Here is a 26,085-nt window from a genome sequence, read left to right on the forward strand (position 1 = left end):
TGCTGAAACTCCATTTTCTACCTGATGGAACCAACTTGTGTCCTGCCTGAGCTGTGGGGTTAAACTGCATCATAGCAGTGATAATGTGTCAGGTTCCCATGACTTGGTTCTTTTCCTGGACAGAAAACGTGTCTCTACTGCTGATGGGTTGGATTTCAAGGGGGTTTTGTTTCCTCTGGGAAACAAAGATGGGTGAGGATGATGCTAAACTGGGTGCCTGTTTCTTGCCCAGTTTAGGTGCTCTCTGATGGCCAGCACAGGACATTCCCTAGCAGCATTCCAAGATGTGCTACTTTTTCAAGTCTCTGTTCTGCTGCGGCCTGGACCTCAGATATTTTTGTCTACCTAGGAACTTTCATCACCAGTGGGATTTCTTGGAAATGCTCTGCTGGAAAACCAAGTGCTGATTTGATCTTGTGAAGTGCTGCCAAACAATATTAGCAGCTTTAACCTCCCTGCTGTGGCGTCATCCGTCATTCCCTCTGCAAGGAATCTGCGGAGACAGAGCTGCTCCATCTTTCCAGTTCGTGGGGAACCATTTGCTGCCAGTCTTTAGGAGGAAACCACACTCTTCCTCCATGGCTGGAACAACTTCAGAGTGTCTTAAGGCAAAAGCCGCAGCCCCTGGATAACCACCTTCTCGGGTGCCAGGGTTGCAGATCTTGGCAAGCACGAGCACAGCATTGACCTGAGGAAGAGAAGGAGGAGAAGGAGAAAAAAGGAGGAGGAGAAAAAGAAGAAGGAGGAGGCAGTTTCTTGCAGGTGGGTCCCTATGCTGCAGAGCTGCTCACCCAGGGACCTGGAAGGCAGAGCTGTCTTAGGTTGGCCCAAGGAAATGGGAAGGTTTTCTTGTTACTGGCTGCTGAGAAAATGAGTGGGTGACTCACCAGCCTTCAGCCCCATGCTGCTTTTACAATTGGTTTGTTGAATTTCCAGACAATTGGGCTTTTATCAGCTAAAAAGGAAAATAAGCTCAGTTACTCTCTGTAAATCCAGAGCAATTTATTTGTAGACTGGGGACTTAAAGCTATGTAACGGTGATCACTTTTGCGACAGCCAAATTCCCTCTTGTCATTTCTTCTTCCCTTTTGGATTAAGAACATCCTGATGGCTGAGGTCTTTTGGCTTTTCCGGTTTAATTAAATGGATAATCCCTGTTCCTTGCTTCTCCCTCCCTTAATGACTCTGCAGCACAGATGAGCCCGAAGAAAGAGAAGCCAATTTACTCTCCTTTTCTTCAGCTCCCTTTTGAGCTGTACCACGCTTGGCTTACACTGGGGTTTGCATCATCTGATGTCTCACGCAAAGGATTCTGGAATGCAAAGAGGTGAAAGGCTCATACCACCGAGGGTTGCCCTCAAAATCAGTTTTATGTGTTAGACCTTGTGTCTCCACAGGAAATGCCGGAGCTGGGAAGCAGATGTGAGCATGAGACACCACTGAGAAGTTAAACAGGAGTCGATGGGAATTTGCTCTTGGAGATGGACACTTTGACATTTTATGGACTGCAACACGGTTTTTGCAGAGTAAGCTGTTCTGCTTGTTATTCCTTATCATCCCGCCTGCCCCAAAAAGGAACTGGCAAAGATCTGAATGGAGGAAACCCCAAGTACTATTTCCACATCTCCTCAGGCGCACAGTCCTGCAGTAGCTTGCAGTACAGCAACGTGCAGCACAGACATCAAATGGTGTGACAAAGTTTCTACTCCCCTGGAGGTCCCGCCTGAGCTGGTGGCAGAGGGCAGACACCAGGAGTGCTGGAACTTGTTCCACTGTACGCAGTTACTTGGTCTTGGGTTATTATTGGTATCTGCTGCACCAGTGCACAGGCTCCGTGGGCCCCGGCCCTGGGCGGCTTTCGGAAGGGGAAATGCTGAGCTCTTTTCCGGGGAGAGGAGGGGGGAACATGCACGGGGACGAGCCGCTGGCGCGGCCGCTGCTGCTGCGCCTGGCCCAGGAGCTGGTGCGGGGCTGGGCCGGCGGCGACGCGCGCATCGGCCGCCTGCTCAACAGCACCGACCTGTACCTGCTGCCCAGCCTCAACCCCGACGGCTTCGAGCGCGCCCGGGAGGGCGACTGCCGCGGCGGCGGCGCGGAGAGCGGCCGGGAGAACAGCCGCGGCCGCGACCTCAACCGCAGCTTCCCCGACCAGTTCGGGGCGGCCAAGCCCGACCTGGAGCCCGTGCCCGAGGTGCGAGCCCTCATCAACTGGATGAGCCGTAACAAGTGAGTGTGACCCGGCCCGGCCGGGGCTCCCCGCCCGGTTCCTCTCTTCCCCTCCGAGGGAGAGCCTTGGCTCCGTTCCCCGGGGGCTCCGGGCTGCGTTCAGCCTTTTCCTGTGCTGTGGAATTTCTCCCCAGTGTTCATCGCAGCCCGGGTCAGCTCTGCACTCAGTGCCCGGGCTGACGCTCCTGTGTCAGCCTGTACAGGGCTGGGGTTTGCTGTGCACCTGCAAGGAGCTATAGTAGCCCCGCTGGGCACAGGCATTCCCGGCCTCTGTGGCCAGCTGTGTGTCCCCCTTTTCCAAGAGCCCACAGCTGGAAAATTCTCCTTACCCGCTTCATCATCAGGTTGTGTGTGTGTGTGTGTGTTGCTCTTGGAGTTAGCAGTGTTTTCACCATGAGCTGTAGGATGCTTAAAGCATTGGGAGGTTAAGTATGCAGCTGGTCTGTGTACAAGCATGTTGAGAGAGCTGTGCTGAACAGGGCTTTCCCCCATCCCTGTGCTTCATGGAAAATTCCCTGGATTTAGCAATAACACTGTGCAGCAGCCTTTCCTCATCCAGGTGCTACTCCTGCAGCTCTCTTTGCCATCTCTTTTCCTGGGGATGCAGGACTGAGCCTTGAGCCCTGTGCTCACCCTCAGGCTCTCGCCCTCCAAGGAGGTGAATGGAGGGAAGCTGCCGTGCCCAGAGCACGGCAGGAGAGATGGTGCCTTTGAAGCCCAGCACCCTGCTCTAGTGGAAGGTGTCCCTGCGCGTGGCAGGGGACTGGAAGTGGATGAGCTTTAAGGTCCCTTCCAACACAAACCATTCAAGGATTCTTTAGAGAGCTATGGAAGGTCCAAACCACTGAGGTCAGTGTGACCAAGTGTGTGGAGGAAACCAGAATGCAGTACACTGAAACAAACTGTGGCTCTCTTCCTAAAGCTGAGATAGAGGGAGAAGTGGGGAGGGGGTGCCTGCCACCTCTGATCTGCCTTGTTGGTAAGATCAAACCAAAGCACATGACATTTGGTGTTCAATAGTGTTGGCTCAGTTTTAGGGATGAAATGTGCTTGGCCAGACTATTAAAGCTTGGTGGATGCAGTGCCCGTGGGGGTTATTGCTCTGGAGGGATTTCATGTGCTGCGTCAGTAATGGCTTGTCCCAGGGATCCTTTAGGACAGCTCAGATGCAGCAGTTTGCACCGAAATCCCTCTAGACTTGGTTCAACTCGGAATTAGTTACTAGGGAAACATGCATGTTCTTAACAGCAGTTTGAAAATACCTCAGGTGCTGGGGGTGGGATTGGCCTCCAAGCCAGGGTGAAGCAGGAAGAACATGGGGCTTTGTGTTTGCCTCTACCTGGCAGCACCAGTTAATGCCGGTATGATTGTATCAGGCTAACACAACCAGCGTTAGAAAAATGAGTGGGTAAACACAAGTGTTTGATTAAAAAAGAGATTGTGGGTGTACTGCAATTCGTGTGAGCTATTTTAAGCAAGTAAAGGTATTGGTCACGTTACCTCTGCTCAACAAACTAAATCCCATTTGACCAGATGAAAAGGAGGACTCTTTTCCTTCAGTGCTCTGTGTGGTGGAAAGATGAAGAGCGTGTGTGTATCTGTTAACATGACCTTGGTGTAGCTGCAGCCCTGTGGGTGTTCTCCTTGCTCAGGGCTGATGGAGAAGGGTCTGATCTCTTCCAAAGTGTCACTGCCACTCGGGCAGCTCATCCAGTGGGCACGTTCTGCCTCATTGATCCCAAATAGAGTTTGGAGGCTCCCAAGAGCGTGGTTTGGGTGGGAAGGCAGCAGAATAACTGGTTGGGCAGCTGTAGCCAAGCATCCTGTTGAAGTTGTTCCAATATGACTCTCTTTTTCCTTTTATCCTCCCCAACCCCAGGTTTCTGCTCTCTGGCAATCTGCATGGTGGCTCAGTGGTCGCAAGCTACCCCTATGATGACTCTCCCACACACAAGCCCACAGGAGTCTACAGTAAATCAGCCGATGATGAGGTCTTCAGATACTTGGCAAAAGCTTATGCGTCGCATCACCCCATAATGAGAACTGGCAGACCCAATTGTCCTGGCGAGGAGAGAGAGACCTTCCAAGATGGTATCACAAATGGTGCTCAGTGGTATGATGTAGAAGGTAAGATGTGCTGACAAGTCACTCGGGCTCTAAGTCGCCTACCACTCTCATAGAAATAGCTCCTTGCTCCCGCTGGGATCTGCAATCCAAACCAGTGGTGATGATCACAGAGGAAAGGATGGTGGGGGAAGTGATATTTTTAGCTTTGAATGCGTTCTAGCAGCTCGAAATGAAGGGAGGTAGCATCACAGGCACACCAGTAAGGGCTTGATGAATCACAGCTTGGGAGATGTTCGTAGGGAAGAGATCACAGCAAACTGGAGGATTCTTCCTGACCTTATTGGATGCTGGAGAGGCATCCTGCATGCAAGAGGCTTCGTTTGCCAAGTGAACTGTCAATAGCTCTCTAGATGGTTACTGAATTTTGATACAGGAAAGAAGAAACTGTTGTTAAAGGCATTAAACCAATGCCAGTATTCCTTGAGGGGTTTTTTTTTTAGCCTTCAAACTTGTAATTTTGTAAATTATTATAGAGTAGCCTGCTGTAAAGCTATATAAAATGTAAATGTGTAGTCTGAGCTCACCTTGCTGCTCTGAAAGTGGGGAGGACAGCTTTCCTATGGACTGCTCTGCTCTTAGACCTGTGTTAGAGGAGAGATGGGATCTAGAAGGGATCTGCAGTTCAGTCTCTGGGGCTTCTAGGAGAGCTCTTGATATCAGCAAGTTTACCCCCAGGTGCCACCACCCTGTACGTGTGGAGGTGACTGGCCTGGCTTAGCCATGCAGCGGCTGCTCTGTGTGTGCTGGTTTTGCTGGAAATGGGATTTAAATGATAATACATGTGATGAGAGGCTCTGGTGGAAATGTATCTGTGGGCTGGTGGGGAGAGAAATCTTGGCTGTGTCTTTAGAAGTGACACCATTGCCGGGCTCCTCAGCGGATATTGTACAACCACGGCCTCTCCAGACACTGCAGGAACTCCTGTGGTGAGGCCACCACAGAAACCTTGCAGAAATGATGTGAGGAAGCTGTGTTGCTTTGCTGTGCCCAATCTGCTTTGCTTTCCCTCCTGCTCGGGCTGAGGGGTGATGGCAGCAGCACTGAGGAAGCAGTGACATGGGATTTTGTTTGTCCTTCAGAGCTTACAGCTTAACAAACTAGTAAAACGGTGCCTGCCCAAAACAAGGCTCCAGAGCTGAGTCCTGTGCTAACCCTGCATCCACCTTGCTTGGGAAGGAGGGAGAGGGATCTGTTACTTGGCCTGAACACATCACCTCCGTGCTGGAAGAGGAAGTCTTGATTTCAGTGGTGGCTGAATCATTCCCCAGGATTTCAGCGGTCAAATAAGATGTAGTTTTATCTCTTTCTTTAGCAGCTGTCTCCTTCCTTCCACCCTCTCGAGTACGCTGGCCATGGTGTTTGCTGGCTCAAGGCTCACTCTGCTGCTGTGAAAAGTCCAGCAGGAGGAAGGTTTGTGTAATCTGGTGAATTTGTTTATGAAGGAACAGGATATCCTGGATGATCTGTGCTGCCTTGTTCTGGTGGCGGTTGTTACCAGCCAACACCTGAGTCAGGAGGTTTGTTAGCTGCAGCTCTACGGTTTTCTGCCCTTGGAGTGAAGTGGGGTGAGTGGTTCCACAGCTTTGGGCCAGTGTTTCCGGGCCCCTCGTGAGCAGCACTTTTTGCTGCAGGGTTAACTCCTTCATCGTCCTGCTAGGGTGTGAGGTGCCTGGCTGATGGCTGTGGCACTGATGTGTGAGCCTTTCAGGAGGTTTCACCTACTTTCCTTTCACGGGAAGTGGCAAAGTGTGACCTGAAAACCAGTTTGCTCTGTGCTGCCATCGCTGTGGTTTCTGTTCTGTCCAAAAGCCTCCAGCATCCAGCCTCTGCAGAAATAAACCCTTTTGCTGTGACAAGCCATGGTCTTGGGCTCAGCGCTGATGACTGCAGGTGGTTCACGGGCAGAGATTATAGGAGGTGCAATGACACCAACTCTCAGAATGGAGCATTGCTGAAGTGGCAGAGAGGAGCCTGTGTGGGCTCTTCCTGAAGCAGTAAGGCTGGACTTGCTGAGCTTAAATGTCTTTTCCAACCTAGTTGATTCTATGGTTCTAATTAACCTCTTACTGCTGTTGCAAATGCAGCTGTGGAGGATGGTGGCAGCCCTTGGATCACCTTCCAGGCTGAGGGGTTAACCCACAGCTGACCCACCCAATACCAGAGGCTGGTACATGTGTGATTTGATGTTGTATGAGTTTATTGTGTCCCTTTGGGGTTTAACATTTATTTCCAGTCGTGGATGAAGAGCAGGTGAAGGGGGGTCAGGTGTATGCAGTGTGACAGAAGCAGCAGAACCACCACGGTGGCTGCACCGAGTCATCTGACTCGCTCAGCTCTGTGCTAAACCTGCTGAGGCTCACACAGGGACCAGGAGGCTTTTCCCAGCGATTGCAGAGTTTAAATGTGTGATGGAATGAGGCTGGGGAAATCCCAGTATCCTGCAGGAGATAACCGGAGCGCGTGGTTGTGTGAGCAGCGCAGGGCACTCACTTGTGGCCTCTAGATCAGGTTGTGCCAGGAGAGAATGCAGGCTCCAAGTGAAGCCAGGAAAAACAAAGAAATGGGAACATAATGTTTCCACAGGTGGAAATTTTCCTGCCACGTTTTCTCATGTGGAATCAAACAAGCTGGAAAGCAAACTGCCACGGGATTCATTGTGCTGGAGTTAACTGGTGCAGGTTTAGGCTGGTGCCAGACCCCATTAACTTTCATTTGAGCTTGCAAACAGCCTCTTGTGTGTGTCAAGCCGAGGTGGCAAGTACAAACCATAGGAGTAATTGGTAAGGTCAAGTGTGCACAGAAAAGGTGGCTCTTTGCCAGACAGCTGAATTTGCCTTCTGCATTCCAGCTGCTGTAGATAAGCACGTCTGCCACCGAGATAGTTTTAGAGGCTATCTCTGCTATACATGTTCTTACTCTCCCTTCCTTTTCAACCTCTGCGGGTTTTAATTACTAAATGCCTGGTTTGAATCAAGAAAACGCATGCAAGTGTTGGTCCAGATGATGCTTGGAAAGCTGTTAAGAAACTGCTCAAGTCTTACCGTGGAAGGATGTGCCTGCCTTTACTTTGTAAAGAGCCCAGTTCCGCAACTGAATTCAGCTTAACGTTCAATAGGCTGTTTTGTGGGCAGCCTTGGAAGGGGTTGGTGTTGTTTGCAGTCCCTTCCTAAAAGCTCTTTTCCTTGCTAGTTTGACTCTGATGGCCGAGTTCTGGTCTGTACCGGAAGGTGCTTCTGAAGTTCAAAGTGGATTTAGGTTTCGTGTGTGCTTAGCGGTAGCTTCAGCTGTGGTAACAAGCCCCACTGAGCTTCCACGCAGCTTTTAGTGGCATCAGAGTAATTAAAATGGGTGCTGAGAGCAGTGGGTGCTCGTGGTACCGCTGTGGTGGCTGTTTCCTGAGCATGGCAGAAGGCAGTTGCACAGTGTGAGCTCTGGTAGAAGTTTTCAGCCGTGTCTGTCTGGAATGTGCACAGTTGGCTGCCCTTATGTGTTTGTAAGTGTTTCCATAAAATCCTTACTGCAGCTTTTTCTTTATTCTTGAGGGGAGTATTGGCTTGATGGTTTGAAGGTCTCTTTTCACATCTAACATGAACTGCAGCTCTTGGGAAGACTCTGCCCTCCCCTTGGAGAGCCCCAGGAAGGCTGCAGGGCAGTGCTGCTCGGGGCTGTGTGATGCAGCTGCTGGAGCTGGAGGCTCATCCTCACCCACCTCTTTAATGGTTGCAGACTAATGGACCAGCACATTCCTCTGCTTGTGTGGTGCTGCCACTGCTGCCCCCCTGGTCTCATGCTGTGAGACAATCACTTCTGTCCACAGACTAAGCGACTTGTGCCATATATTTAATCACATCTCTGGTTTCCTTTGTGCCATCTGCTCTCTCTGCAGAGCAGACAGGACAATTTCTCTGCTTTAACTTAGCTGCAGGTCTCTTATCTCCTAATGTCTGCTCCAGCAGAGCTGGAATTGGAGAGGTTTCTGCAAAGTGCAGTTTGAAAATAGAGCCCTTCCTGGCTGCCCTGGAAGGCTTCTCCTGGCATGTGGTGTATTTATGGTATCTGGCTCCCCAGGCTTGACTCTCGAGAGCTGCATTCTCCTGCTCCTCTGCCTGCTCGAGCTTGGCAGGGAGCAGAGGCATGCCTGTCAGTGTGAGCTCTGCAGCACTTGTGCTGCAGGAGGTCTGGGATCCTTGCCCAAAGTGCAGTCCTGACGCTCAAGGAGCGGATCAGAGCAGGAGAGAGGTCTGTTCTGAGCGTTCTGTGATCTCCTGCCAGCCAGGACCGACTTGCTGTGACTGGAAGCTGCTCACTTCTGCTTTGCTTTGCTTTCCTTTCCTTGCAGAATAGGTATGATGCTTCAATGGGAGGCTAAAGCTTTAGGCAGTGTGGGGTAAAGACACTCTGGGATTACCCCAGCTATTACCCAAGCAGGTAGGTAAAGTAGAAGCACTGTTGTCTGACACCCCTGCCTTGGGTGTACTTTTTCTGTGCTGCCTCTTGAATGCAGTGCTCTGCTAGTGGTAGGCTGTGTACAGATCTCTTCACACCTCCACATCTTCTATATATCCAGGACAGATGGTATATGGAAAACCACGTCATTCCATATGCTGTAAAAATAACTGTCCTGCTCTGCAACGGGGCCGTTTGAAGGCCAAATATGTGCAGTGGATACAATCCAAAGTTTCAAGCATGCAATGGACTACTTTTGAGCAAGATTGATGGAGCAAGCTCTAATTCAGTCCGTTGCTGCTCTATTATGGGTGAGCATCTGTCCTAAATTTGCTTGAATGGCAGATGAAGCCCTAAATACGCTTCATAATGGCTCTGGTTCACGTATGGATGTTTTCAAATTCATTAGCATCCTGCTAGGAGCAGATGGTTATGGGTTGGCAAATTGTTTCGCTCTGCATGGTGTTCACTGGTGAGGGCAGCCCACACTGGGTTACTTCCCTGAACCTGGTAACAGGAGCTGAACCAAGCATCAGATTTGCAGGTCTTGTTCCTCTAAGCCCTTGAACTGAGTCTGAGAGTTTTGAAGTCCTCAGATACTTTTGGGCCCCTCGTGCTGGACAGAAAAGTCTCTCTCCTGGTTTGCTCTTGGCCTGTACAATGCTCTCTTGGCCGCACGTGGCGATGGATTTGTTACAATAAAAGCTTCCTGTTCAACTTACTAGCAGGCTCCCAGAAGAACTGAGAGGAGCTGGGACATCCTTGTTGTGGCACCATCCCACACGTCTTCCAGGGGTCTGTTCTAAATCCTTGCTCATGCTGTCAGTCCACCTCTGCTTCAACCAAGTGCAGTGGGGCTATTGAACCCGGAACAGTGGTCCCTGACCTTTTGGGAGAGTGAGTGCCCACAGCCACCACATTTATTAAAAGCCTCCTCTTCCTGGTAAGGTGCTGCTGATGGCTTTTCCTGGCCGTGCATTAACACAGGCTCTGCAGATGCCAGGTAGTGCATTTGCATCCTGGTATTGATCCGTTCTGGCCACTTAATTGGCCACACCACTGAGGGTCCCTCACTTGTGAATGGTGAGGAAACTGCTCAGACAAAGGGAGTGAGGTTTGTTACCATAGCACTAATGTAGCTCTTTGAGCATAGCAAAGGAGGAGAGCACAAAGTACTCATTTATCACTTGCCTGCTGGGGTCTTGCAGCCTGGTGCCATGACACGAGCTGCAGTCTGGCTGCTGCTTTCTGTCCTCCTAAAGTCTGCATTGCCTCCTGTAGAGCAAATGTATAGCTATTGTATGAGAGATGGGCTTCTGAGAGCCAGTTTGACATCCTCAGCTCATGCAGAAGGGATCCATTGCCTGGGTCCCTGCGTCCATCTGACAGTGGTGGGAGTTGTTCACTTGGTTCATGGAGGTCTCTGGGCTGAGCAGTTGCAGGCCCTGCTGTGCAGGTTGGGATGGAGCCATGCAGGAGGTGGTGGCCAAGGCCATGGCGCGCCAGTCTGCCTGGACTGTAACTGAACAAGGTGGTGTAACCCAGAAGAGAGCATCAGCATGGGTAAAACTTCGTGTGGTGTGTTTTCCATGCTGGCACAACTGCTTGATGTGGTGGTGGGAACGATCTTCTCATGTGGCCATGACATCTGGCTACAGTCATGTGGTGGGATTCGTCAGGGTGCCTCTAAAACCGGTTTCACAGACTTGTGGTGGGTTTGGAACGTGCCTTTCACTGTTGGAAGCTCCCATGAATGTTCAGAGGGCTGAACATCAGCAGTCTGCAGCAGCACGCACTGAAGTCTGAGCTCCAGATGATGAGCGGTGATACCTGCGGCCCTCGTGTCCTGCTGGCGCATGATTCACCCTTGCTTGAGGAACAGGTTTGCTTGCTGAGGGCTGAATGCAAACTTCAAGTAGGGTCAGGACACTCCTGGAACAAGGTGACCTTTTTGATTCATAGCAGTGCCTGTGGTTTCTCTGAAGGGCAAGAATACCAAGATGAGCTTAGTACTGGGGAAGCAGCTCTGTGCACTCTTGGTTTCTGGTGCTTATGGAGGTTTGGCTGGTGTAATACTGAGTTAGCAAACTGTCCCCTGGCGCTGCAACATCCTTAAACTGATTGAGACTGCTGCCTTAGAGAGGGAATGTGGAAGAAGGCTGGTCACTTGGCTGAGGGTCTCAGGGAAAAGAGCACGTTTCCCACTTGGAGTTTCTCAGGAGGACAAGTCTGGGTCCTGTTCTGGTGCTGGGGTGTTGCCGGAGTCCTCAGGAGTGAGGGGTCATTGCTGCCCTCTGAAATCAAGAGGCGAGGTTCCCGAGGGTGACTTGCTGCAGTTCAGTCCACACTGACACCATATCAGAGCTTGTCAGGCTTTCTGCTAGAGCTGCTCTAAATACCAAGTAGATGGAGAGCCTTTACTTGGAGGAAGAGAGCAGCTGACAAAGTACAGAAGGGAAGGCGTTGCTTCCTCTTGTCTAGAGTTTTGCTAAGAGGTTTCTTGGGAGAACAGCTGTATGGTCCTTGAAGCTGAGTTTGGCCTGCAGATTGGAGCTGCCACCTCCCAGGTTGATAGCCTGGTGGATTCTTTTGTATCAGAGGCCTGAAGCGCATTTAGGGTGGAGTAACTTCTCTTGCAGGAAGACCCCATACGTCTAAAGGTGGCTTGGAATGCATAGGGAAGGACTCAGTGGCAGTCGTGTTCAAACTCTGGTGTGCCTGACCTGGCACCCTGGATTGGTAGTGTCTGGAAGATGTCTTCACAGTAACATGAACCTGTATGAATCCCTGAGTGCTGTGCTGCTGCTTTCAGCTGACAGAGCAGTGAGACTAAAGGGACTGTCATCTTTGAGCTGTCTGTGCCTGACTGACCCAGCGTGCCAGTTACCGAGTGAAACTGAGCTCAATCTTCCCTAGCACAGGCTGTCATGGTGATCTGATCGGGGTTGTTCGCTCTGAAGCGAGGCTAGCATCATGGTGAGATGCTGTGGGGGGCTGAAGGACAAGGAAGAGCGTGCCTCCCGTGCTGGGATGTCTGTGCGTTGCTTTTGGGACATCTCTTCCTCGTTTTCTCAGGTGGGATGCAGGATTACAACTACGTGTGGGCCAACTGCTTTGAGATCACGTTGGAGCTGTCCTGCTGCAAATATCCTCCGACCTCTGAGCTCCAGCAGGAGTGGGAGAACAACCGGGACTCTCTCCTTGCCTTCATTGAGCAGGTAGTGTTGGCAGCATGGGAAACCCGGGTGTCCACGGTGGGCTGAGAGCACCGTGTTCGCTTGTGGCTTGGTTTGCTGTGTGTGGTAACACAACTGCAGGTGCTGTGCCGAGGTTGGTGGCTAGAAAGCTGCTGTGTGCCTCTGTGGTTCTGCCACAGTTCCCACATCCTCCAAGACAGCAGAGCTCCCCTGAGAGCGGCCTCGTGGGGTGCAGTGTTAAGTCAGTGCAGTTATTGCTGAGTAATGTGCTCACTGAGTACCTGTATGGCCTCATTGCCGTGAATCTCCAGTGATGTTCAAAAGCACCAACGCCGCTGAAACCTTGGCTTGCATCTGTCTCCAGATGCCCATGGATGAGTTGCGTAGGTGACATTTAGGCTGGGAAAGGAGCTGCATTTTGTCCCTTGATACAGCATGCAGCCCTGCTATGTTCACGTTGCTGTGTTGATGAATTAAGAGGATTTGTTAGGGAGGATCAGTTCGGAGATCTTGCTGCCTTCCCTTTGGTGTCCTCTGCTGTGCTTGGGGAAGGGCAGGGGGATTGCTGGCTGGGGATGTGGTTCCCCTGTTGTTGCCTGTCTTCAGCCAGGCTCTTGCATTGTTTTCCTCAGGTCCACATTGGTGTGAAAGGCTTTGTCAGGGATGCTGTCAGTGGAGCTGGCCTGGAGAACGCGACCATCGTTGTTGCTGGTATCGCTCACAACATCACTGCAGGCAGATTTGGTGATTATCATCGACTGCTTGTGCCTGGGACCTACAACGTGACTGCAGTTGTAATGGGGTAATGTCTCTGTGGCAGCCTGCAAGCCACACTGCCAGCTACTTGTGTTCCTTCATGTACTTCTTGTCCCAAAGCATCTTGTGTATTTAATGGGCTTGGCTGGAAGGACCAGTGAACGCCTCCAGCTTAGAGCTGCAGCTGTATTTGTTCACCCCACGCCCCGCTGCAGCAGAGTGCTGTTGGATGCCCAGTATTTGTCACCTTCATTTCATTGCTTGTATTGATCTGCATCTAAATTCTTGGGCAAAAGGAGAAAGTGGAGTAGGGTCACCCCAGTAAGAGTTGTGTTGTCCCAAGTCTGGGTGTGAAGGTGTAGCTTGTCCCTAGGCTACCTGTGAGAGCCTGTGGCTTCTTTCCTGGTGAGTCCGTGAACAGGAACTTCTGCCTCTGTGACACAGCAAGGACAGCAGCGTGGCTGGCTCTGGTAGCAGTGGGATGTGTCCTGAAGGCTTGTTCTCTGGTGAATCTCTTGCGTAGCCCATCCCAGTGGGTTCAGGTGGGAAGAGTAAACTGGAATGGTGGAGAGGCTGCAGGAGGCTTTGGCTTTGAGGAAGGAGGTTCTGAAGAGCCTCCTTGCTGAAGCCAAATGTCTATTTCACAGCTACACACCAGTGACCAGAGAGAACATCGAGGTGAAGGAGGGAGCAGCAACAGAAGTGGATTTCTCCTTGCAGCCAACTGTAATAGTGGCATCATTTAACGTCACGCAGCTCACAGCAACGTCTGCTCCTGCCTCTACCATCACCCCCACCCCTGCGCAGGCAGAGGTCCCGAGCACAACCTCTCTCCATCAACCCATCCAACCCATGGACTTCCGCCACCACCACTTCTCAGACATGGAGATCTTCCTGCGGCGCTACGCCAACGAGTACCCCAAAATAACCCACCTCTACTCCGTGGGCAAGTCGGTGGAGCTGCGGGAGCTCTACGTAATGGAGATCTCTGACAATCCTGGTGTCCACGAAGCAGGTAAAACATGGGAAATCCTTTTTACTGAGGCACAAATGCAGGTGACAAACCCTTTTGGTGTTGGGGGAGCAGAACGGTAAATAGGTAAATGACCTGCAGAAAGGGTGGTGAGAGGTCTCCAAGCTTTAATGAAGTGGTTATAATTGTCTCTTTGGTGTGGCCCTGTGTCTGCAGGTGAACCAGAGTTCAAGTACATTGGGAACATGCATGGGAACGAAGTTGTGGGGCGAGAGCTTCTCCTAAACCTCATCGAGTACCTCTGCAAGAACTTTGGCACAGATCCTGAAGTGACAGATTTGGTCCAGAACACACGGATCCACATCATGCCGTCTATGAACCCTGACGGCTATGAGAAGTCCCAGGAAGGTATTGCTGCCTGTGCTGAAACATCTGGGGGGTTTCTAACTCTGAAAACAAGCTTTTGGGCTCTTGTTACCTCTGAGAAACCTGGAAGTCTTGTTGGAGGAGGAGTGGTCTCTGCACAGGGAGGCTGGGAAGGGTCATGGTGCGTGTGTGGGATGAGTGGGTGAACCCACATTGCAGGATATGGGCAGTCGACTCATGCTTGAGGTTGTTGGAGAGAGCTCTTATGCTTCAGCACTGCTATATGCTGCCCCTCTTCAGGTCCCCTTATGGTTTGTGGCTATCCCAAGCCTCATTGAATATAAAAAGACATTCCTTTGACACGGCTCTTGCTTGCTGTGTTTTGGTCCATGCTCTTAGTAACATGTGATGTGGGAGCCAGGCTGTCTGCAGAGCACTCGTCCAAGGATAATATAGACTTCTATCGTGATGTTGAAATTGGCAAAAACAGCCCGCAGGGAAGTCCTTAAAACTTCGTGGCTCTTGCAGATTGGCAGAACAAAGCCTGTGTGTCCAGAGTGATTCCTCTGGAAGCAGAGGTCTGCTTGGGTTTAGCAAAGAACTTGTCCAGCTGGTTTGAGGAGGTGAGCTCTGAGGTTGCTGTGGTCACGACATCCGGCTCTGGCATTGTTCATGGTACACTGAGTGGCACTGAGAGCCTGTGCAAGCACCCACAGAGAGGACCCCAGACACCTCTGTGTGCAGAGCAGGCCTCTTGCTGGAGGAGAAGATGGGTGTCCCCTCAGTCTGGGGTGCAAGAAGCCAGCACTGTTGTGTTCGCTGCTGTCATCCATTCATTGACTGTTGTAAGCTCTGTAGTAAGGGGATGAAGCCTCTGCACTGAAGTGAGAACTCGCACAGGGCACAAGCTTGAACTTGGGTTTCGTTTGCAGGAGACAGAGGAGGCACCGTTGGCAGGAACAACAGCAACAACTACGACCTGAACCGGAACTTCCCAGATCAGTTTGTCCATGTGACAGACCCTCTGCAGCCAGAAACTCTCGCTGTCATGACCTGGTTAAAGACTCACCCATTTGTGCTCTCAGCAAACCTGCACGGAGGTAACGGCAGCCAGACCCAGCTCCTTCCTCTGCTGAGGTGCACGGGATGGGAGTTTGCAGGGATAACTCCACAGTGTTCTAGTGAAGGCAATCAGGTTCCTGCAACAGGAGTAAGGCCATTTGCAAAGGGCTTACACAAAGAGTAAATGAGGGTGAAACCCATGTTTCCCAGCACATTTGTAGGGAGTTGGAGATGCTGCTGGGAGGATTCCAGCCACTTCTCTGGAGGCAGCGCATGCTCTGGGGAGTAGCAAGCACGCTGCCCACTGGGAGATGGGGATGGGCGCTCTCCTCAGCGGTTGCTCAGCAGCTGGATCTGGGAATGTGATACAGTGCTGCAGCTGTTAAAGGCTTCATAACAATTATAGAGTGAAGAGAACAAGATGTAATCCTGAGGGTTCCCTGCCTTGAGTCGCAGGGCAGAGCTATGACATTTGCTGTAATTTAATTATCTTTTTGGAGTGATGTGAATTAAATCTCTGTATTGCAGCTTATTCCCCCGACAGTTTGTCTGCTGGCTTGTAGGTGTGGTAACGTGCAGGTGGCTGCTTCGTGCTAGTGTGTTGAATTCTGTAGTGCAGCGGTACCATGTGTGGGTACGAGAGCTGGCAGTTCTCCAGCAGTGGTGGTGGCTGGGCTTCCACAGTGCTGTTAGTGCAACTTGCTTGGGGAAAGCTTCAGAAAGCCAAAGGGATTATAATCTGTCAGTGCTTGCAATTAGCTCCAAAAGGCTGAAAAACTACAGCAGCTGGGCCAGGAGCATGGTGCATGCTCTAGGAAATCCCTCCCCTTGCTTTCCCTCCTCTGAAAGTGATTATTCTAAGGTTATGCTCATCACTCCTGTATGTAAGAGCCAAACCTTTGATGTGTTGTGGTGCGGCTTCACCTTCCCACCTGGGTGTGATCTTCTCTCTTCCGGTGCTTTTGTTATCTCTTCTACCCTCTGGGCTTAATGCTTTGTTTAATGCCAAGTCTTGAGAAGCAGAACACTGGTACTGGTTGGAGGAAAGGAAACATTTCTGCTATTAGGCTGAGGGATCACTTGGAAAGTGTGCAAGTGTGAGTCAAAGCTTGTTTCCCTTGCAGGTTCTCTGGTGGTTAATTACCCCTTTGATGATGATGAGCAAGGAGTAGCCATATACAGTAAATCCCCAGATGATGCTGTGTTTCAGCAGTTGGCACTTTCCTATTCTAAGGTAAAGCTCTAACGGGAAGACAGGCACATCCTGCTGGGATGACTCCTGGAGCGCAGGAGCTGATGCACTGAAGAGTGGTAGAAAATGCTCTGAATGGGCTGGGAGGAGAGCAAGGAGGGGTTGGGGTTGGGTGTGGGTGCAGTCTATTTGTGCTGCAGCCATACAAACACACATCTACAGGGACCTCTGTGCTTGATAACCCTGAGTGTGTGACTCATGTTAGGACAAAAGTGCCAGTGCCTATGGAGTGCAGACTTAGCTTCACATGTTGTATCTTGTTTTGTAGGAAAATACAAAGATGTACCAGGGAAGCCCTTGTAAGGATATGTACCCCACTGAGTACTTCCCACACGGCATCACTAATGGGGCTCAATGGTACAACGTTCCAGGTAAAGTAGACCTTAAATCTCTTGCACTGTTTGTCCCCCAGGTTAATGCATGTACAACTTAAAGAATTTAGTCTGCTCAGTCACAAACTCTGCATTGGTCAGCCCAGATTACTTGGACTCGGGTTTCTTTTATAACCTCTTAAATAATGTACTCAGATAAAGTTATTCCTGGGGGAAGGAATTTATAGGGTAGTTTTTCTGGTTATTAGCAAAATGGTTTCATAAAATTTTACAGCCCTGTATTAGCATGAAAGGTATTTACAAGGCGGATGGTTATTTGCCTGCTAGTCTGGCTTCCCTTTGAAGCTTAAATCTTACCCTGTGTAAAAGCCTTCTCTCTTCAACTGTAAAATGTGTGCTGTAGTTTGTATGTCACCTTTCTCTACTATCCGATACACCTTTTTTCTAGAGCTGTGGTACAGTTGCCTTCAGAAGACCTTGTCCAAACTTTATTCACATTCCTGTTGTAGGTGGGATGCAGGACTGGAATTACTTGCATACAAACTGCTTTGAAGTGACCATTGAATTGGGCTGTGTGAAATACCCCAAAGCCGAGGAGCTGCCCAGGTACTGGGAGCAGAACCGCCGATCCCTCCTCCAGTTCATGAAGCAGGTGAGACACGCTTTGACCTCAAGCACTTGTAGGAGCTGCCTCTGGGCTTTGTATTAGACGTGCCAGGATGAATGCACTGCTCTGTGGGCTGAAGTGAGTGCTGCTTCCTGGCCACACTGGGTACCTGCTGCACAGAAATCATCCCCATCAGACATGTCTCAACTCCTCCTTTTCCCTTTTCTCAACATGCAAAAAATCTGTATGGAAATAGCAACCAGGTGATGCCAGTGTGGGCTTTTTATTTAGCACTGCCTTGGTTTTTTCCCTAGGCTGGAGTAGCCCTTACATGCTGTTCCCATCTGAGCTGGGGCTGGTGGTAGTGCTGCACACCCAGGGTATGCAAACAGAGGTGTGGAGCAGAGAGTGCTCTGGTGGCACCCTGAGCCAAACAGTTGCTCACTGTGCTCATCAGGTGATAGTTGTCCATGCCAGCTGCTGGCGAGTTGAACCTGAGCCCTATCGGAATGTGTCTCTGGGAATGCTGAACCTCCTGGCCTGGGAGGTGGTGGGATCTGGGTGTCAGTGCTCTCACAGGGATGTGTGGAGTGGGAGCCAGAGGAGGAGCTGGCACTCAGCAGGGGTGTGGGTCTGTGTGCAGGTTCACCGCGGCGTCTGGGGGTTTGTGCTGGATGCTATGGATGGAAGGGGCATCCTGAATGCCACCATCAGCGTTGCTGACATCAACCACCCGGTGACCACCTACAAGGATGGAGACTACTGGCGCCTCTTGGTCCAGGGGATGTACAAAATCACAGCATCTGCCCGAGGGTGAGCAAACAGCAGCACAACCGACTTCCCAGTCAGTAGTTCCATCACCTCTGCCCTACAGCAGATGTAGACATGGGTGTTTTTCCTGCCCTCTGCCCTATGCAGACTTACCAATGTAATGCTACCCTGGTGTCAAAGAGTGCTCACCTGGCATCGGTGTGCAGTCCAAACCCTCCCTTGTTAGGAGGTGATGTGGGGAAGGAGCTGATAATGTCTTTAGGGGAAATTCTCTTGCTGGCAGCTGCCCACAGAAATGACTTCATCACTTCAACTGCTGCCAAAACGTCTGTTTTGAAGCAGCCTGACTTCTTGTGCGGCCAGTCTGCCACGTAACCCTGCAACACCTGAGCCAAAAGCAGCCCAGCACCGTGTTGAGCCCTGAGCTGCTGCTTCTCCTCCTGCCATTCCCATGTCCTTCGGAACTGTTCTTGCTCTTCATTCTTACAGCTCCCTTGTGGCTGGGAGCAGTAGCAGTCTCATGTGAGTGTCTAGTCAGGAAGCGGGATGGTTTGTTGTGCGAGGTCTCTAATGCTTGATGCTTCCTTGTGCCTTCTCTTCCCTGGGCAGGTACGATCCAGTCACTAAGACGGTGGAAGTCAGCAGCAGAGGTGGGGTGCAGGTCAACTTCACCCTTTCACGGACAGACATCAAAGTGGAAGAGGGGAAGGTGCCAGTCTTGAACACCCCGGACACCAGTGACCCCAACGAGAAGGAGTTTGAGACCCTGATCAAAGACCTCTCTGCTGAGAATGGCCTGGAGCACCTCCTGCTCACCTCCTCCGGGAATGTCGCTCCCTACCGATACCGCTTTTACAAGGACCTCTCCGAGTTCCTCCGAGGCCTCTATCTGAACTACCCCCACATTACTAATCTCACCAGGTGAAAACTCACAGCAGCACCGCTCAGCTCCTCCCTGAGCAGCAGCCTGGCGTAGGGAGGTAGTGAAATGACGAGCCATGAGCACAGTGCAGAGATGGGGAGCTCCTCCCTCCCTTTCCCTGTGGTCCCTGAGTTTGAGGGAGCCCTGCATGCAAGGACTTGGTTGTGGAGCACTGGCCTTACAGATGCATCTGTGTGCTTTTTCCAGAGATGTATTTTGCTGATTTAAACGTGGGGTGCTGTCAGTTCCTCAGGGGTGCCTGGGACTGGTGATATTCCAGCACTGATATCCCCAGTGTCTGCAAAATATCTCTGTTCCATGCTCATTATTTCCTCTGTTTTCCAGATCCCTTCTAACATCCACCCTGCTAGAGTCCCCAGATCAGTTTGGCTTACAAATCTCAGATGGCTTTTTCATTGTCTGCCTTCAGTTTTTGATTCAGCAGTGTGAGATGTGTTTGGGTTAGCTTGCCCTGAGCCAAGGCCTCTGCCCTCCTGCAGAAGACCAGCTGCTGCAGTCCTCTGCTATTCTTTGTGACCTGTAGCGCTTGCCCTCTCTCAGCTTTACAAAGCACAAATCTCTTTGTCCCAGGACCTCATTTGCTTGTTGTTACCAGGCACAGTGTGCTCATGTGCTGTCCCAGCTGATGCCAAAGCTGCTTGTCTCATCTGTAGCCTCTATTGTCCTTCCAGTTGCATCAGCCCCGATTGCGTTCCCTGCTTTGCTTGCATTCCGTTTGCTAACTTAATGGCATGACTATGGCAACAAGTTCTGCATTACTGGAAGTAGGGCTGCTTTTGTCCTCTGCTGCATAAATTAGTTTGATGTCCAGATGTATCTTGCTTTGAAGGAAGAAGAAAGCCACAAACAAAGCCAACAATGGAAGCCCAGAGGCATTTAGCAGTTCCACATTTAGCATCATAACCTATATAGAGATACACAGAGCATTGGGTGTCTTGTACATCTGGACCTGGACATATTTCCACAGATGCTTGTTTTCAAACTGTGTTCCTAGTGAATTCTGTTCAGTGCTGCTGCAGATCTGCTCTTGGGATGTGGTTGTGTTTTGTCTGCCTTTGCAGCCTCTCGGAGGTTGGCAGCAGTTCCCTCCTGTACCAGGGGTGCAGCTCTGTTCCTGAGCTCACGCTCTGCTTTTCATCTCTTGGCAGTTTGGGTCAGAGCATTGAGTTCCGTCAGATCTGGTCCCTTGAAATCTCCAACAAGCCCAACCAGTCTGAGCCTGAGGAGCCGAAGATCCGCTTTGTTGCTGGTATTCATGGAAACGCTCCTGTTGGTACCGAACTGCTCCTGTCACTGGCAGAATTCCTTTGCATGAATTACAAGAAGAACGCTGCTGTTACGAAGGTGAGGAGCCAATGCAAGGGATCATCTTGGAGTCTTCCAGCTATATCCTAAGAAAACAGTGCTCACTGGGAGAGACTTGCCTTGTTAACGCTGACCTGCAGTGATCCTATGTGTAGTGGGGGAGGTGTTGTGAGATCCTCAGGGCAAGTGGGAACCTCTAACTGCAATTCCTAGGATGAGATCCAGGCAAATGAACCCTTCTGATTGCACTTCATGTACTGTTTCTCCTTTTTGTGCAGCTGATTGATCGAACACGGATTGTGATTGTGCCTTCCCTGAATCCAGACGGACATGAGATAGCCCAGGAGAGAGGCTGCACATCGAAGATAGGCCAGACTAATGCTCGTGGCAAAGATCTGGACACAGACTTCACAAGTAAAGCAAACTGAAGCACAGTGATGTGTAGGGTCCCTCTAAGAGTGAAGGCTCCTTCTGGCTGCTCTAGGTTTGGGTATAGTGATTCGGTTACAGAATCTGTCTGTACAGAGAGCAGCACTCCTGCCCTGGAGCCCAGGGAGCAGAGCTGCTGGGAAGCTTCCAGTGCTTGGATCTGCCTTACAGATGGTAATTTGCAGCTTCCTATTTGCAAGCAAAAGGCAGAGCTGAGCTCTTGAGGAATGGTCCAGAGGTTGGACAACACATAATATATTTTTTCCTGTTAACTTATTTCTTTCAGCCCCTGATTTCTGAAAAATGCCTTCTGTTCATGCTCCCCAGAAAGTCTCCTTTTATTTTCCATGCTTTTCTGGTTTCAGTAACTGCCCTTCATTGGCACGTCATTGGTGATACTGAAAGCAAACACATATGAAATAGTCATGTGTCACACCTGTTTAGCTTTGCAGGTGAATTCCCCCCGTGGGTAGAGTGGTCTAGATGCTTTACTTGCATCTGCTGCGTAATACATTCAACAGACTTAATTTCAGGCATAGACCAAGAATGTACTTCTGGCCTCTCAAACAGCAGAGGAAACGGATGTCAATTCCCTTTTGTATTTGTTGTTCTGGTTTATAGGCAATTATTCCCGGTACTTGGACACACTGGAGCCTGAGACCAAAGCCATCATGGAGAACTTGATATTGAAGCAGGATTTCAGCCTCTCTGTTGCACTAGATGGAGGATCTCTGCTTGTCACATACCCATATGATAACCCATCACAGACAGGTATGATGAACATCTCCAGGGCCTTGCATGCAGTTACCCTTGAGCTCTCTCTCATCTTGGACTTCTCTCTTGGGCAGAAGTCCACATGACTGCATGGTTTAGGAGTTTTTTTGTGCTGATGGTGTTCTGTAGCCTCCTTCTGTGTCCAGCCCCTTGTATGTGGGGTTGACAGTCTGTTAAGTAAAGCTATAAAACCTCACAGGGTTCAGCAGGGGGGCAGAACACTTACTATTTCTGTTGTAGTTCAACCTTTCTTCTGCTAAAGCCACTATGAAGTCTGCTTTTGATACCACCTTCAGTGTTAGGGAAAATCTGGAATGGCCTTGAAACAACATGTCTCTAATACAGGGTCTTGAGGTTAGAATGGGAATCTGCCCCTCCAGGGAGCAGGAGCTGCACTCTCAAGGTCTGATTTTTCTCTTTGTAGTGGAGAACAAAGAAACACTGAAGCATTTGGCATCTGTGTATGCAAACAACCATCCGCTGATGCATTTGGGCCAGCCAGGCTGTCCCAATAAGTCAGGTATGTTTGGCTGAGTCCTTTACCCCCTCCTCAGCATGTGCTAGACTCTATCTGATACCTGTGTTGTTGCTCTCACAGATGAGAACATCCCCGGCGGTGTGATCCGTGGCTCTGAGTGGCACAGTCATGTGGGGAGTATGAAGGTACTTCATCACAGCACAAGGCTTCCTATCTCTGTTAAACAAGCATTGTTAAACAAGCATTGAACATGATGTCTGAGCAACACCCCCTCCTCTGCAAAGCTTTTTGAATACCTCCTCTTGTAACTGTGGTTTTGGCCTTTGCAGGATTTCAGCGTCACGTTTGGTCACTGTCCCGAGATCACTGTTTATACCAGCTGCTGTTACTTCCCGAGTGCAGGGCAGCTTCCTGGCCTGTGGGCAGAGCACAGGAAATCTCTCCTTAGCATGCTGGTGGAGGTGAGCCACAGCTGGGGAGCAAATTCGGGCAAGGAGGGAAGGTAGTGGGATGGATGGGAAGGGGGAAGAGGAAGAGAACAGTATGGAGGGTCCTTGCGGCTTTGTTGGTGCTGTGTAATTACAGACAGTCATAACTTAGACTGTATGAGGAATGAATTGAACACAGGCAGCAAGTGACCGCAGTATGTGTTGACCTGAGAGTTAATGGTCTGTGCTGTGTTGCCTCACAGTGGGCTGAGTAGTCCTTGCAGTGCCGTGCACTTTTATTTGTTCTGGGGGTCAGAGATGGAGAATGGGCTGTGTTTTGAGGGGAAGATTAGTTATATCTTTTAGTTACAAATGTGCCACACATGTGGATCTGAATGTGACGTGTTTGAAATGCTTTCTTCCAGGTCCAAAAGGGAGTCCATGGCTTTGTCCAAGACAAGAGTGGCAAGGCAATTTCTAAAGCTATCATTGTTCTTAATGAAGGTTTGAGGGTCTTTACTAAAGAAGGTGGCTATTTCCATGTGCTGTTGGCTCCAGGTTTACACACCATCAGTGCAGTAGCTGAAGGGTACCAGCAGAAACATGTCAAGGTAGGTGAATGTCTGTATTGGAGATTTTCCCTCTGCTCCTTGTCATATGAAGGCATCCCTGTCTGGTCTCTGCCTGGGCTGTGCTTAGCTGTTGGTTATCTGCCTGGTTTTCTGCCTTGATACAGTGAATGGAGAAGAATTTCCTAGCGTAGCAGGGTTGTTTCAGGCAGTGGCTTTTCTTTCCATTGCACTCATCTTTGCTGACCAGGGCAGGACTGGGTGGATGCCAAGTATCTCTTTCATCTTGACACCTGAGAGAGGTGAAAGCTTAGAGACACTCTGAGCTCTTGTATCTTTCTGCAGGTCTTTGTCCGTCACGATGCACCCAGCTCCGTGTTCATTGTATTTGACACAGAGAACAGGATATTTGGCCTGCCAAGGGAGCTGGTTGTGACTGTTGCAGGTAAAGTGACACAACTGATCAAAGCTTTGAGCTTTGCTTTCTGCACTGGTTCTTGCTGGCAATGACCCTTCACTGAACTGGAAAAGTAGCCTGAAGACATAAGCCATCTCCTGCTTTCCCTTCTGAACATGTGCTTGTCTTTGCAAACTGGTCCAACAACCTTTGGATCTGGTGATGCTGGACTAGCAGAGGGGAGGGAAGTAGAGGATGTTTCCAGGGGTCTGAAGGTTTTAGAATGAACTTTGACATGCCTGGAATGGGGTAAGCCTGGTTGTGTGTGGAGCTGGAAGCTAGATCTTGCTGCTTCTTCAGGGTGCTGTGGCACCAAGTAAGCATTAGTACTTACTTATTTTGTCAAAGTGGCAACTGCTGGAAGGCAAGAGTTTGTACCCAGTCTGCAGAGGAGCTCGGTGGTGCTGCTCCAGATTGTGAGCACAGAAAATAAAGCTAGTGCAGTCCTGCTCTGGAAGCAGCTGTCATGCGTGGCATGTCTGCCCTGGCCTAGGAGGAAGCAGCAGGGTCACAGTGAAGCGAGGAAATGGTTGTGATTGAGGAAGGGAAGAGAGATGGTGGCAAGCTCAGGAGCCTCCCATAAACTTTGATGTCTTGTCTCTGGCAGGTGCAAGTATGTCTGCTCTGCTCCTCACTGCCTGTATCATCTGGTGTGTCTGCTCCATCAAGTCCAACAGACACAAGGATGGCTTCCACCGCCTCCGGCAGCACCACGACGACTACGAGGATGAAATCCGCATGATGTCCACAGGCTCCAAGAAATCACTCCTGAGCCATGAATTCCAGGATGAAACAGACACTGAAGAAGAAACACTGTACTCCAGCAAACACTGACACTCCTCGGGCAGGAAGGGAGGTTCCCATGGACCAGACCCAGTGGTGGGGGCCAGTCCCTGTGGTTCAATTTTGAAACATTAGCTTGCAGGATGTGTCCTCCAGAGGTGCGGGTGGCTGCTCCCAGCTCCCCTCTATTTGCTCTGTTCCTGTGTACATGCAGATTAGTTGGTGTTGGGGGCTGGTTTCAGGCTAAGAACGGACACTGGTTGTTATGGTTTTGGATCAAGACCTGGAGGTTCACATGAGGTTGTTTGAAAGGCAACTTAACAGGGTGGCCAGCAGAGTTCCTAGCACTTCCCCAGCACCTCAGTACAGCAAGCAGATGGTGGGGAAGTGCCCCAAGACCTGCAGGGAGTCATAGTTCCAACACTCCAGAGCAGTTTCTCTTCCTGTTTTGATTTCATGTTTTCCACTCTGTACTTGGGGGGAAGCCACATCCTTCACTTGACTCCATGTTCTGCAGTGCAGCCCTTGGAAAAAGACCCACCCCCCAGAAAAAAAAGCATCCCTTGGTTCTCAGCTGCTTCCTTGGAGCTTCTTCCCACCAGGAGGTGCTGTGGCCTGCTATGATCAGCAGTGAGAGCTAGGGGAGATGACATCCACTCTTGATGTGAGCTGGAGGAAGGAGCAGATGTCAGAGCTTCAGTGGACCCTGATGAAGTTCGGTTGCTTGCCAGCTCTGTGGTACTGCTGTGCCTGACTTCTGGGGAAGGAAGAAGCTTTATACCCATCACCCCTGGTTGCTTTTCATTTGTGTAGTAGGCTTGGCCTTTGGGGTTTCACGTTAGCATTGCAATGGCACAGTGTCTGAAAGAGCAACTGGAGGTTGTTCTAAGCAAATGGATAAACTGGTGGGGTTGGATACTGTTAGAAAAGCAATCAGTTACTGACTCCACCTGATCAGTCTTGCTCAAGTGTGCCACTGTTCCGGAGGAAAGAGTGAAGTGTGACCACTGCTTTGTATTGCACTCCTATTGGAGCAGCAGGGAGAGGTCATGGGAGTATCCATGGCCCAACTTCGGTCTTAAATTTTGAAGCAAAGCTGTACCTAATACCATTTACTGGTCAGAGCACTTTGGAAACATCCTCATCAAGCTCTGGTGATGGTGGGCATCAGCTTAGCTGCTGGCTTGGCTCTGTTCTGCCCTGAAGTATGTAGCAAGAGCTCCACCTGCTTGTATGTCGGCTGCTGCGGGGCCTGAGTGCAAGGTGTGAGGAAGGACTGAATGGCTGTGCTGAAGGAGAAGGAAAAAGCAGCCACATCCTGTTTTGTAGCACTTGGCAGGAAAGGGGAGCTGCAGTGTGCATCCCCCAGGCAGGTAGGATTTGGGGGGAATAGAAGTGATGGCCAGAAGGGAAGAATGGCTGAAATGGTTGATTTCCAGAGCCTTGATGCATCTCTGATGTTCCTGTGCTTTCTGGGCAGAAGCTTGGGCTTAGAATAGGCACTTATTTTCTTGCTGCTCATGTTCTTTTTTTTTAATCCTTGCCCTACTGACTTGAACTCCAGGGTGCAGGAGCCTGGCACAGCAATGTCTTGGGCATCCACTTTGCCCTGAGCTGATCTGTTCTCCAGCAACCTGGGGAGGTTCACTGGCGAATCCTACACATGGTGTCTCTTGGGGGGTGTTTGCACCCAAATGCATGATGAGGTCTGTTCTGCAGGGTTCTTACTTGGTCCTCTCTGGGAAAACAGTGCAGTGGGTTCCCTATTGAAGGCTGCTGGGCCCCTGTCACCTGGGGAAGGAGC

General features: G+C 50.4%; 1 protein-coding gene across 1 annotated transcript; it reads left to right on the plus strand.

Moving 5' to 3' along the window:
• Window positions 1-1,905: 1,905 nt before the first annotated feature.
• Window positions 1,906-24,824, plus strand: CPD (carboxypeptidase D). Its single transcript, XM_057415133.1, has 21 exons — window positions 1,906-2,226; window positions 4,106-4,353; window positions 11,875-12,017; window positions 12,629-12,798; window positions 13,400-13,767; window positions 13,942-14,133; window positions 15,024-15,191; window positions 16,278-16,387; window positions 16,674-16,776; window positions 17,247-17,389; window positions 17,988-18,157; window positions 18,725-19,036; window positions 20,207-20,402; window positions 20,642-20,777; window positions 21,414-21,563; window positions 21,991-22,086; window positions 22,165-22,229; window positions 22,374-22,505; window positions 22,898-23,083; window positions 23,387-23,486; window positions 24,106-24,824. The coding sequence occupies exons 1-21, from the start codon at window positions 1,907-1,909 to the stop codon at window positions 24,330-24,332; spliced, it is 3,735 nt and encodes a 1,244-aa protein (XP_057271116.1). The 5' UTR covers window position 1,906; the 3' UTR covers window positions 24,333-24,824.
• Window positions 24,825-26,085: the final 1,261 nt, after the last annotated feature.

This window comes from Pezoporus wallicus, unplaced genomic scaffold (genome assembly GCF_028554395.1).
Source record: "Pezoporus wallicus isolate ANWC-B61680 ecotype Strahan unplaced genomic scaffold, APGP_CSIRO_Pwel_v1 contig_8517, whole genome shotgun sequence".
NCBI classification, from domain to species: domain Eukaryota; kingdom Metazoa; phylum Chordata; class Aves; order Psittaciformes; family Psittacidae; genus Pezoporus; species Pezoporus wallicus.